Consider the following 13,375-nt stretch of genomic DNA (forward strand, 5'->3'; position numbering starts at 1 on the left):
TCAATTCAATTAATTAATGACAGATAACATTTGCTTTGTTCAATAAATTAATCAGTTTCAAATACTAAATATTTTGATACTTTTTTGTTTTCAGCACTTTTAATACAGTTTGTTTTATAAAAAATTAAAATGCCTGTTTATGTATTTTAATTTCCATCCAAACAGAGCATGATAAATATCACAAGTAAACAATCATCGTCTCGTAAATCATCATTTTCTAACATAGCAAAATAGAAATCTGAATAAATGAATTTAAAATAATCTGAGTTAAAATAAGAAGTTATTCAATTGTTTTAGTAAATGAATATAGATGTATCCTTTTGGTTAGCAAAAAGAAGCACTAAATTTGGTGTAAAGGCTAAAATAACTTGTTTTAAAGGTTGCTAACTAATGAGACTCAATCTTTCAATAACAAATGAAAAGCATGATTAACATTGATCATTTAAAGCTGCTTATTGATTTAAAACGTGATTGAAATCAGTGATTTAAATTCCTTTTATTTAAAAGGGTACTGATAGCTCAGTGGTTTGAGCACTAGTTTGTTAAGCCCAACATCATGAGCTCAATTCTTGAGGGGGCCATTTAGGGATCTGGGGCAAATCTGTCAGGGATGGTACTTGGTCCTGCCATGAGGGCAGGGGACTGGACTCAAGGACCTCTCAAGGTCCCTTCTAGTTCTATGAGATAGGTATATTTCCATATATTATGTTAAGTTTATTAAACCATTCTACTCTCTGGCTCTAAATTCTATGGATTACTCAGGACAATGAACAAAAATACCTTTCACAAGATCCCATGTTAAATCACAATCCTTCTAATTAGCATGTAAATGGAAATGCTTTTTACGCAATCCAGCAAGACTCATAGCCTCAAGATATAGATGCTATGGGCCAGATTGTCAATTTGTATAAATTGTCATAGCTCAGTTGGAATCATAATGATTTATAGTAGTATCTGAGGATTAGGCCTTAAGATTTGAGAAGGATAAGACACTTCCATAGGTAATTAGAACACCTATCATTAAAGTAGATGTATATTCAGAAGAAATAGTACTATGAATGTTTTAGTTAGATGATTTATGCCACACGTTGGAATAAGGAAGACACTTCCCTACATGGAGAAGTGATTTCATAACTGACTTGCATAGGGTTTCTTGAAGGATCAGGTACTGGCGATGTATGGACCAGATACAGGAGTAGGTGGATCACTGATCTGACCCATTATGGCAATCCCCATGTTCCTAAACAGGAAGTAATGCAGTTGGCGGCACCCAGGGAGATTTCGATGTAGAATCCCAGGGCTGGAGGAGCCCTCAGGAGCCAGGGAGTCCAGCCCCCTGCCCAGGCAGGACCAAACCCAACTCCGCCAGGGCTTGGTCCAGCCGGGCGAGATTCCACCCTCCCCAGGGAGCCCAGCGCTTCGCCCCCCCTGTGGAAACGGGTTTTCCTGACACCCAGGAGGAACGGGCTCACTTTGAGGCGAGCTCGGTCCCAAGGCGCCTGAGCAGGGAGGGGCCAGGCGGCCCCGCTAGGCCCCGGCGGTCTGACGGGCCCGGTGCAGGTACGTGCCGGGCACTGGCTAAGGCGGGCGGGGAGCGCGCGGCCAGTGCGAGGCGTCCGGCGGGAACACGAGCAGACGCGGGGAACGTTGGCTCCGGGGCCACGTGCCGCGCGCGGCCACTCCCGCCTGGGGCGAAACTAGCGCAGCTGCAGGAGGGCGACCAGGACGCGCCCGAACGCTGGGTGCCAGGGCTCGTGCGGCTGGGGGCGGGGCCGCCCTGCGGGTGGGGGAGGGGACGGGCAGTTTCCAAGTCTCACGGCGCCACCCTACTTGCAGCCCCCAGGTCGGGGGGGGAGAGAAGTGGCTGGTCACGTGGCGGGGGCGCCTGCTTAGCTTCCGTGCACGTGACCCTCTTTTGCCTTCCCTTGGAGGCCTGAGGGCCAGGCGCCCCCTCCCCGCGCGGAAGTGACGTGCGGCTGCTCAGTTGCTGCGCAGCTCTCGGGAGAGGGACGGAAGGCGCCGCCGGGACACTCCGCAGCAGCAGGAGGCGCAGGGCCCAGCCGCCCCTCCAGCTCCCGCCCCCTCCGCCCGCGAGGCTCCGCCCCCAGGCACCGAGCGAGCGACAGCGCTAGGGCCGGGGCCGCCACCACGAAGCGCCGCAGCCCGGTGAGTGCGGGCTGCGGATGGCGCCGGCTTCCGGACCCCTCCCGCGCCCGGTACAGGATGGGGCCGGCGCCGCTGCCTCCCCCGCGGCCTGGGGGTGCGGGCGGCGCGGGGCCCGGGAAGGGGGAGCCGCCGGCCCGGGGTCCGCTTACCTGTGCCCCGGGTGCGACCCCAAGCCCGCGGGGCTGCCGGCCTCTGCGTCCCTGCCGGCCGGCGGCGGTGACAGCGGCGGGAGTCCGGCCCGCGGGGCCCTCCTGCTCCGGCAGGCCGGCGCTCTGCCCTGCGGCCGCCGAGGCCCCGGGCTGGAGTGGAGGAGGCGCCCCGCGGCGGCGGCCCTCTGAGGCCGGCTGGCAGCGCCGCCCCGAGCCTCCAGCGCCGGTGGGACCCCGCGGGCTGCCGGCCCCGCCACATCCCGTGCAGCGCTAGCACAGGGCAGGCCGCCGCCGCAGCCATCGCTGCCCACAGGCGCGATCCCCAGTCAGGGAGGCCCCGGGACACTTTCTGTAACAGGTGTCAAACGGCTTGGCCTTGAGGATGCTGCGGTCAAGTGATGGGCCCGGCATCCAGCGGCTGTCAGCCATGTTACTTGCTTAGGCCAAGTGTACTTTTAATTTTGCCCCTCATTTTCTCGGTTCCTGCCCCTGAGAAAAGCACCACCCTATGAAAAGCCAGGAAAGCGGTTAAGTTTTAAGCCCACCTGCAACACGGTGTTGGTACTTCTAACTGATGTTGGCTAAGTGACAGTCCTGCCCAGGCCTCTATGAAAATGAGATTTGTATGCTGCTAGGTGATCAGAGTCGGCAACATTATGTAAATAATATATGCAGCAAATAGTTCCAGTGCATGCTGAGGAATGTGTTTGTGGCCGCTGAGCGTGCAGCTTAATGAAACAGGGCCATTGGCCTTACTATTGTGTTTGTAATTTTTTTTTTAACCCCTACAACCTACAGAAACGTTTCCATGTCTTTAAAACTTAAATATAAATTGTGCTTTAGTTGGACATTCCCCTGCAATGTTTGAAAGACACATCACATTTTCCTGCTGAAATTATTTTTATTATTCTATCTGATAAATGAGATTTGTTCCTTTAGTTAAGTGCTGTTGCTTTAGGAATATTAGAAGAGAACTGCTATTTAATAGGTATAATTTTACAATAAATTTAAGATGCTTACTAGTGTATGTTATCTAATCAAGTAGATTTTGTGGGAATGTAATTTCATAGTGAGACTCCTGATTGCAGGTGTCATAAAACACACTGCTATCCAACCTGAGCTTTTTGTGGTAGTAATGGTAGGACAAAAAGCAATGGACTTATTACATTGCAGCAAGGGAGATTTAGGTTGGCCATTAGGAAAAACTTCCTGCCTGTCAGGGTGGTTAAATATTGGAATCAATTGCCTAGGAGGGTTGTGGAATCTCTATCACTGGAGATATTTAAGAGCAGATTAGACAGACACCTGTCAGAGATGATCCACAGTGCTTGGTCCTGCCATGAGGGCAGGGGATTGGACTCGACCTCTCGAGGTCCCTTCCGGGTCTAGTGTTCTATGTTTAATTTTGTAATTCAACTTCCAGGTTGAAAGGTAAGGCAGAAGGAATTAGGCTTTTTTAGGTTCCATCTCTGTGGAGAACTCATGACAGTTGCCTCATTTCTAAAAATGTGTGCAGAATAAAGTGAAAACTAACTTTAGGAAAGTGCCCTTACAAGCTAATCATATTGTCTCCATTATGTATCTGGCATTTAGGGCACTGATGAAGCTCCTCCACTGCTGGATTTCTGGCAAATCTTTCAGTGGTTCCCCAGCTCTTTTTTTAGGCGAATAACTCACCAAAAAGAAGAAAAATACAGAGTGAAGTAGTTCCATTCTTTAAAAATTCAGTTTTCCTTCCATCTGAGAATCTGTTTAGTGTCCAAAATCAGCAGAGGGAGAAGTCTTTTTGTAGGACTGAGTTTATCAAGGAACTGGTGACTTAGTTACCTAATCCTGCTTTTTCACAAATTATATAATATCTCCTTAATTATCTCATGAGACACAGTAAAAGGAGCTCTGTTGAACTCCAATTCTGAGTGTGATTGGTGTACCGTTGGGCTACTCTGAGAGAACTTAGTTTCAAATGTGACTAATAGCAATTTTACATCAAGAAGTACGAAGTATGGAGATTAATATTCTATCTGTCTATCTAGATAAATGGAGATTTGTTGCCATTCGTCAGGGAAAAAAATCCAGCTCTTTTGCATTGTGTATTACATCTCATAATAAAATGTAAATAAATTACAAATGATACATATTAACCAGCTGGTTCTTGGAGTTTCCTGTCAGTTTATCATGCAATTTGCCTTAATAACTGATAGAAGTAAATCTGACCATTTAAATGGTTTCCTGTAATTTTAAAATTTCCTGTAATACAGAGTCACGTTTTAAGTTCTCAGATACAAGTGCAAGTAGAGTTTCTATATAATTTTGTGTTTCAGCTTTGTAATTCAACCTTTAAAAACATTTAGATCCGCTTGGCATGAGACTGGAAGTCGCACATGGGTACTATTCTCACCTGTGTCAGACTTCCTGTGAAATTTTGGGAAATCACTTACTCAGTCTCCCTCCATTATTTTTGTTTAAAAAAAAATGGAGATAATAATTGTAATATTTCTGAAATGTTTTGAGGTCTTTTAGAACTGTAAATCCAAAGTATCCTGAACACCTACAACAGTGCAGGAAGTGCTGTCCTAGACCTTGCCTATGTTGGAAATTTCCACCTATGCAAAACCTCTAGTACAGGTTGAATCTCTGAAATCTGGAACTCTCTGAACCCCCGGCACCCAGGAGTGCCAACCCCATCCTAGGGGAGCCCCGGCAGGGCAGCAGCAGGACCAGTGAGCCCCTGTCCCTGGGGAACTCTGGTTGGGTGGGGCAACAGTGGGGTAGCCAACAAGCCCCGTCCCCCTGAGATTCCCAGCAGAGCACAACAGAAGCGGGGCAGCTGGCAAGCTCTGTTCCCGAGAATTCCTGGTCAGGTGGGGGAGAAGCAATGCTGCCGCTGCTGAGCTCCATCCCTGGGGAGATCCCGCATGCCAGAGCCCAAGACTAACGCCTGCAGGTTGGAGCCCTGTGGCAGTGGGGCCGAAGCAGAGCTAGCCACAGGGAGGGGGAGCGTCCTGGGAGGCTGATGGCAGGGGACCTCCCCGATCTGGCAAATTCCCTCATTTGGGATGGGCCAGGTCCCAAGGGTGCCAGACAAAGGAAGTCCAACCTGTAGTGATAAAGTAAATCGTGACTACAACATGCCTAGGGGTTTGTACCTTGTATGGACACCCATGATTGAAATCTTGGCAAAACACCATATAGTTAAGGCAGTGACCAATGTCAACTGTTCAGGGCAAAAGAATCCTGAATACTGGTCTTTGCTTGTAGATGATGAACTGATTTTCAAAATTAAAAGGTCTATTACACATTGAATAATTTTGGAAGTTCATTGAATTATTTAAAGCTTTACATTTCTAGGTTAAGCTTCATAGAAGTAAAATCAATTAGCAAAATCTGAGAACGCCTCATGTAAATTTAGGTTGTGGAGGAAGTAGTCCAAAAATATAGTGACAGATCAGATACAAGGCTAACATGGAAACTTACATAATTTTGCAAGGTGGATTCTAAATTTTGCAAGGTGGATTTTGCAAGGTGGATCTGGGATAGCTAAATGTTCAAGGAAACATTTAAAACTTTGTAGGACAAATGTTGAATGAAAATATAGTAGATTATAGTATGTTTTTGTCTTTAGCAAGCAGCCTGTTTAAGTGAGATTCTTCCCGACTCCTGTGATGCAAACTATGTAATGAATGGTTACAGTTTTTAGTTTGCGTTTGAGGTGTAGCAGGATGTTTGAATATTAAGATGTAGTGAAATATTAACCCTTTAACTTTTTAGAAGCCTTACAACGTTTTTTCATACATCTTTGTTTCGATGTAATCTTAGAAATTAAGGATGTAAGTGACTAGTCGACTACCCAATAAGGCATGCTTATCGGGTAGTTGAGTAGTGACTCAACTAGTCACTCCCCCTGCCTTGCTGCCTCTATTGGAAATATACTCTTAACTCCTGTGATCCATTCTGGTAACACTTCCTCAGCTCTAATTATAGTAAAGGTGTTTTTCAGCACCTAATTCAGATAGCAAAACAATTTCAACTACCTTAGTCTGTCAGCAAATGTGCTCAGCTTCATGTAACAGTAGCTTTTGGGGGATTAACCAAAGTGAGATTAGGCAAACTTCTGCGGATGGGGAAAATATAGGTTTTTTTTCTATTACACATGTCCAGGCATTCTTCAGAATAAAAATATGAATATAATCCAGCATCAAGGTAGTCCTCACTGAGGATGGTTATTTATTTAGTTTGAAATGTTTTTTTTAACAGAGTGCTTTATAACTTGTGTAGAGACTATGCAGAATAGGAAGTTTTCCTCACATTTGAAGATACAGGCAGTCCCCGAGTTACGCGGATCCGACTTATGTCGGATCCGCACTTACAAACGGGGCTTTCTCGCCCCGGAGCTCGCAGGCAGCGGGACCGCCCAGAGCGCAGCGGTCCCGCCACCTCGACCTCCGGGGCGAGAAAAGCTGCTCCGGGTGCCCCTGGTCTGCTGGGGACCGTCTCCAGCAGACCAGGGACACCTGGAGCAAAGCCGGGGAGGTGGAGGGGTCCCGCGCCTCTGAGGCTTTGCTCTGGCAAAGCCGGGGAGGCGCGGGACTCCGCCGCCACTGCTGCTTTGCTCCCGGTGCCTCTGGTCTGCTGGAGACCATCTCCAGCAGACCAGGGACACCTGGAGCAAAGCCGGGAGGCAGAGGGGTCCCGCGCCTCTGAGGCTTTGCCAGAGCAAAGCCTCAGAGGCGCGGCACCCCGCCACCGCTGCGGCTTTGCTCCCCGTGTCCCTGGTCTGCTGGGGGGGTGGGGCGCAGCTAGTGGCCCCCCCCCCAGCAGACCAGGGAGACGTGGAGCAAAGCCCCGGGCCTGTGGTAGAGCAGGTGGAGTGCTGCCGGTTGGTCCCGCAGCACCGCTCCTCGGCGCTACTGGACCAACCCGGCAGCACCCCAGCTGCTCTGCCCCAGGTGTCCTGATTCAGCCGCTGCTGATCAGTTTCAGCAGCGGCTGAATCAGGACACCTGGGGCAGAGCAGCTGGGGTGCTGCTGGGTTGCTCCAGTAGTGCTGAGGAGCGGCGGTGCTACTGGACCAACCCAGCAGCACCCCAGCTGCTCTGCCCTAGGTGTCCCCAAGTCAGCTGCTGCTGAAACTGACCAGTGGCTGACTACAGGAAGCCCCTGCCCCAGGCTTCCTGGAATCAGCCGCTGATCAGTTTCAACAGCGGCTGAATCTGGACGCCAGTTCCGGCTTACATACAGATTCAACTTAAGAACAAACCTACAGTCCCTATCTTGTACGTAACTCAGGGACTGCCTGTACTCGCTTATATGTGATATCAGTTTGCTATATGACTGCAAAAGAGGATTTCAGCAAGATTGGAAATCGCTTGTTCATTTATTGATATTTTACAGATGTGCGCTTTGCTATAGCTTCTGATACATGCGTGTAATACAATAAATGCAGCATTACAGTAAAGTGGATTTATGCTCTAGTGAGAGAAAAACCATGGCTGGCAAGGCTCTGTTTCTCAGTGTCTCCATACCCAGTGTGACCACTTTGTTTATACCAGTAATATTCAATTTTTCCTTAACACGGCTTGTTCCCATTTAGCAATATAGAAAAGGCTAGGGGTTGCAACTGCATGATTTCTAGTACACTAACAAATTGGGTCCTTTACTTAAGATGCAGAAATAATTTTGTCACTGAATTGAATTATGTCTGAGGCTCAGCCCATGCTTGGAAAATTTGTAAGCATTTTTCTATACTGGTATAGCTCCATCCAGTGGTGGAAGCTGCTGGTTTAAACAATTGTATGAACACCTGATGTGTCCAATCATAGCTTCCTTTGTTGTTGGCACAGATGTTGTTTCAGATACTACATGTGTACAAACTGTCCAAGTGTGGATGCCTCTGAAATGGAAGAAATCTGGATTCACTCCATGATTTGGAAATACCAGGACTAAAGGAAAGCTGGGATCTTCTTTTTAAGGCCAAAAGAGGCAGAATGCTTTAAAACATTGAAAGGGGTCAAAGACTGATATGAGAATGAATTGAAGTGTAGGGATGAAAACAGATTGTATAAGAGGAAAGATGTGTAAGGAGATAAAATTAATTGATTTAGAAAAGAGTGAGAAAGAAAGTAAAATGTTACAGGCTAGTGAAATATTAATTCTTAAATCTTACTGTGATTGTATGGAAACTATCCCACCAATTTGTACATGAACATGGGTGAGTCAGGAAGTGTTGTACAGTGTTATTGCTAATGGAAATTAAGTCAAACAACTCATCTATAGTTTAGTGGGTAATAAATGCCTCTTCAGGTAATATTCACAATTTACATAGCTTAGTATTTAGGGAGTAATTTAACTTAGTTTTTAAATAGGCTTTTTAAATATCCTGAGTGATTCCCTCCCCTCCCCCCCCCCGCTGGGTGTTTGCCTTCTCTTTTCTAAAAACCTGATGTTTGTATTCCTATAACAGGGGTTCTCAAACTTTGTGATATTGCTGCGACCCCCTAAAATGCTAAATGAATTTGTGTGACCCTCCCACCCTCACTGCTCCAAAGTTAAGCGCAAAAAAAAAAACCAAACGGGGGGGAGGAGGGGGGAAGAGGGGAGCCAAAGTTGTTAGGCAAAAGTTGCACCACTTTGTCCAGTTTGGGACTGCACACTAACCGCCAATGCACCCACCCCTTCCCCTGAGTCATGCCCCCCAGTCTCCCCATCCTAATGCACTCACAACTGCCTCAGAGCCAGGCCTATTTAAATATATAAACAGTATCCTAGAACCCCCCCCCCCCCCATCCCAGTGCACTCTCCCCTTCCCCTGAGACAGGCATCTTCAGCGTTGGGAGCCCAGCTCCAATCAAATCTCTCACACACACACACACCCCTCCCGCAGAGCCAGGCACGGAGGAACAATCTGACCTTTAAAGTGGCTGCCTTCAGCTTGAAGTTTGTAGGGGAGGCATCACATGGCCAGCTGCTGGTCTCTGCTGGTCACATCGGCCAGAGCAGCGTGCGCTCTGCTCCCACCCAGCCCGGCACCCCCCTGGCATGGCGCCTGGGAACTGTCCCCTCCTGCTTCCCTTCACTAGACTCTGCGGCGCTCTTCACTCCCTCACCCTCGCCAGATGCAGCAATGTTCCGGGTGAAAACTGGACACCCTGAAAACCGGGGAGAAAAATTTTTGCATAAAAAAAAACGGATCCAGCTGTGACCCCCACCCCTTGTAAATTGTTTGCGACCCCCCTCCCCCCCGGGGGGTCGTGACCCACAGTTTGAGAAATGCTGTCCTATAAGATAAAATTGTTATGTTTGTATTAGGGATGTTAAATACTAGTCAACTATCTGATTTCCTCCCCCCTCCTTCTGCCTCTATCAGAGGCAGCAAAGGAGGGAGCAGAGGGGGGACTTCAAAGCCGCAGCACCACACAGCTGAGCCAGGGATCAGCTGTGTGGTGCTGCCCCTTTCAGCACCACCTCAGCATTTCAAAGGGGCAGCGCTGCATAGCTAATTCCTGGCTTAGCTATGTGATGCTGCTGCTTTGAAACTGTGAGCCTGGGGTCAGCTGGGGACTCCCCAACTGATTCTGAGCTCCGTGCGGCATTTCTGCGGAACCTGGGATCAACTGAGGCCCCCAGCTGACCTTGGGCTCTGCATGGCATTTCAAATCGGCAGCACAGCATGGAGCCCGGGGTCAGCAGGGGACTCTCCCCTGCAGACTCTGGGCTCCATGAGGGCACTTCCGCATTCCTCCTTTGAAGCCCAGTGGAGGCTCTTGTGCATTTCAAAGCGGAAGTGCCTATCGACTAGTTGAGTAGTCCATGGAAATTCCATGACTGCTCGAAGAGTGAATTAACTGCTAGTTAACATCCTTAGTTTGTATAGTGCCATTTTCTGTGGTATTTTGGATTTTCTGTTACACTAGATGTTTTTGCAGAGAGCACAGTGAATTTCTTTGCACAAGTTCAAGGGGTATTTTTGCTTATGGTGCTATGTTCTAGAGATACAGTATTTTGGCAACTGTTTTTATTTATCTTAATCTCACTTGTTTGCTCTTATTAGTGTTTAAATGCTTGCACTCATTCATCTTAGCTAATGAATCTATCCTTATAGTAATATTTTAGTTACTGAGGCTCTTTGGCTTCATAAACTTTGTTCTGTAACTATTTTGTTCCTAGACTACTAGTGTGCCCCTTCATATAACATTTACAAGTCAAGAAAGAGAGAGAGGGGACTCAAGGATAATGGAAAGAGTAATTCTGGTAGCATGCCATTTTGTTACCAGAGATTTTAAGTGAAGTATTGGTGCTAGTAGGCAGAAAAGAGGAGGCATAGCTGCAGATCTATTTAAAAACAGAGGACTGGGCTAGTGAGACAAACTTGGAGACAGTCAATTTTTTAAAAAATTGACAGCAGTACAATTAACATTTACTCTTCTAAAGATCTCTAAAGGGCATTTTATTTTTAGAATTGCTAAGCTGATAGTTTGAGCCTGGAATCCCTTATAAATAAAAACCTCACAGCACAAGTGCATTTCTGTAGCTGTAATTTAAAATATTGATAGATGAGATGGACAATAGAATTGTGAATTTTCCTTCCCATTAATTTAATTTAAACTCCCGCAGAGATTCTAGGGACCCCATAAGCTTGGCTAAGTAGATCTGATTAATTTTCTTGTTTTCTTTTCAGTTACTGAAATCATGAATCCTGTCTATAGCCCTGGATCTTCTGGGGTTCCCTATGCAAATGCCAAAGGAATTGGTTATCCAGGTAAACAACTTAATTTGTATCCTAAGTTTTCTTTTAAAGTGATACTTGTGGATTGTTCACTATAGCCCAGTCAGCATACACTCTAAGGTGACTCACTTACGAATGTTTCCATACCTTTTGATAACTTTCACGTACCAAGTTTATACTACAAGTGCCTTGACTTTGTGTTGTGTTCCTTATGCTAGTTTGAAATCTTAGGGGTGTAACTACATTTAAAATTAACAGCTTGTAGAGAAGCAACTTTATCCCATTGTTGGCTGACAATTTCCCTTTTTTATCCTACAGTTTGTTTATTTGGCATTGGCAGTCTTGTGTGCCACGTATATAAAACCAATTGAGACAGAGTAACAGTGTCAAAGATTAAGAATATTTTAGTGATGCCAGAACTGCAGGCCTCTGTGCATTTCCCTTATTTTCTTTTTTGTCACCCCTGTTCTGAGATTTTCTTTCTGATTCTCATCCCCATTCCTCCTTTCTCACAACCTGATGCTTGGTTTGAGTAGATCTGAAGCCTCCAGGAGCACAATAACCAACAGAAGACCATTAGTTAAGCCTATGCAGTGTGAGACATGAATATATAAATGTTTCTGTTGCTATCAACTGTTTCAAGTGATTATTCTACTACTACATAATTATAGATGAGAGAAGTACCGACCTTTTAGGGCAGAAATTGCTCTGTGCATGATTTTTTTTTTTTTTTTTTTTTTGTTGCTTTTAAATGTTCCGAGTGATAGACTTAAAACTTCTGTTGGAAGTGTCACTGTTAGGCACTTACGTTAGTTTTATCTTGTTTCTTAGTACACCTTTCAGTCATACTAAATTCATTGTTTGTGTTCACATCCTTCAAATATTCATAGATATTTGTATCCCATCTTAGCCTAATTGTGCGTAAGAATAATTAATCTTCTCATAATTAAATTCTTCCAATACCCTAACATTTTGCTGTTCTCTGAAGCCTTTAATTTATCTTTCTTGCACTGAGGTACTGTTGTAATAATTAGGTCTACAAGTTTACTATAATAATGAGTTTAATTGTACAAAGTATATAAGATTGTAAAGTGTCACAATAATAACCTATACAGATAAATGTTAATGGGGGAAAAAATACAAGAGGCAAATGTAGTCTAAACAAAAAAGTCTATTGATAAGGACTCTTAAGATAATTCTTGGAAAACCAAAGAAGTGGAACTGGAAAATCAATAAACCAAAATTAGTGTGTCAGATATTATATCTAATTAGGCCAACTGTTGCCTGTTCACTATTCCACCCATCTTTCCCTGTTTGTGTTCTTAAGGATTTTATTTTTGGGGGAAGGAAAAATAGGGAGGAACAGATTTAGCCTTCTGTAATGAAAGGTCCCCACGGGCAGGGGACTGCTCCAGCCCAACCAGTGGGGACCCACACTCAGCCTGGCCCCATTTAAGCAGTTAACTGGTTAAACATGTTTAACTGGTTAGCTGATTAAACAGAATTTTACATCCTTAAATTCACCATCATGGAGGCTACCCTCACCACCTCCTGGGATAACTGGCCACCTTCTTCCTAATAAAGAGGCCTATCCTGGCCAGAAAGGGATCCAGGTGACACCATAACCCCTACAAGTTACTGCTGAAATCCAAATTCCACCTGAGATGAAAAAGGATCAGACTTTTAACTTCATCTCCACTAACAACTTCATTTTTCCAAAAGGATAGTGGTTACCACCTAAGATTCCTAAGCAAGGATTTTTCCTTTTTGAAACTCTTTCCAGGTACACAGAGTGAGACCAGAAAATTGCTGACACGATGAAAGTCATGTACTTTATAATTCAAATGCTTTAACTGTTTTCCCTTTTCTGTATCTCCTATAAAAGGTTAAATATTTTTAATAGTGTTTCCTATGATGGAAAGCAGGCTAAAGTCCTAGTATTAACTGAGGTTATATTAACAACTTTAGCCCCCAGTTCCAGGTAGTGCAATAGTGCTCTCAGCTGAAACTAACTTTCCAAAGGTGATAGACTGCATCCATTGCCCATTCTTCTGCTTAATCTTTCTACTGTAAATATCGTGTATGCTATTATGACCATGGTATTTACCAAATAAAATTATGGTTTTTACAGCCCGGGAAAAACTAGTAAGTCTCAGTTCAAGGCATTTTCTGTTTTAAAATCTTTAATTAATGCACATCACAGTGCGCTTAGTCTTAATTACGTATTTAAATTGTGGTTACATAACACAGTGGATTTATAGATTAATTTAGAGTCGTGCATCTTAAAATGACACTGGATGCAATAGTAATGTATTTAATTTCTAATACTGACTGTCAA

At 45.2% G+C, this 13,375-nt stretch overlaps 1 protein-coding gene across 2 annotated transcripts in view; it reads left to right on the forward strand.

The window, feature by feature from the left end:
- Positions 1-1,415: 1,415 nt before the first annotated feature.
- Positions 1,416-13,375, forward strand: part of FAM168B (family with sequence similarity 168 member B) — a 34,590-nt gene continuing 22,630 nt past the window's right edge. Inside the window, exons 1-2 of one of the 2 annotated variants that reach the window (XM_006125209.4) lie at positions 1,416-1,560; positions 10,990-11,070. In XM_006125209.4, the coding sequence (XP_006125271.1) occupies positions 11,001-11,070 (70 nt within the window). In that variant the 5' untranslated portion in view covers positions 1,416-1,560; positions 10,990-11,000. Of the gene's footprint in view, positions 1,561-1,947; positions 2,167-10,989; positions 11,071-13,375 lie in introns of those variants that run through there. The other variant, XM_075937460.1, reaches the window with a different exon arrangement.

Source organism: Pelodiscus sinensis, chromosome 10, assembly GCF_049634645.1.
Source record: "Pelodiscus sinensis isolate JC-2024 chromosome 10, ASM4963464v1, whole genome shotgun sequence".
NCBI classification, from domain to species: Eukaryota; Metazoa; Chordata; order Testudines; family Trionychidae; genus Pelodiscus; species Pelodiscus sinensis.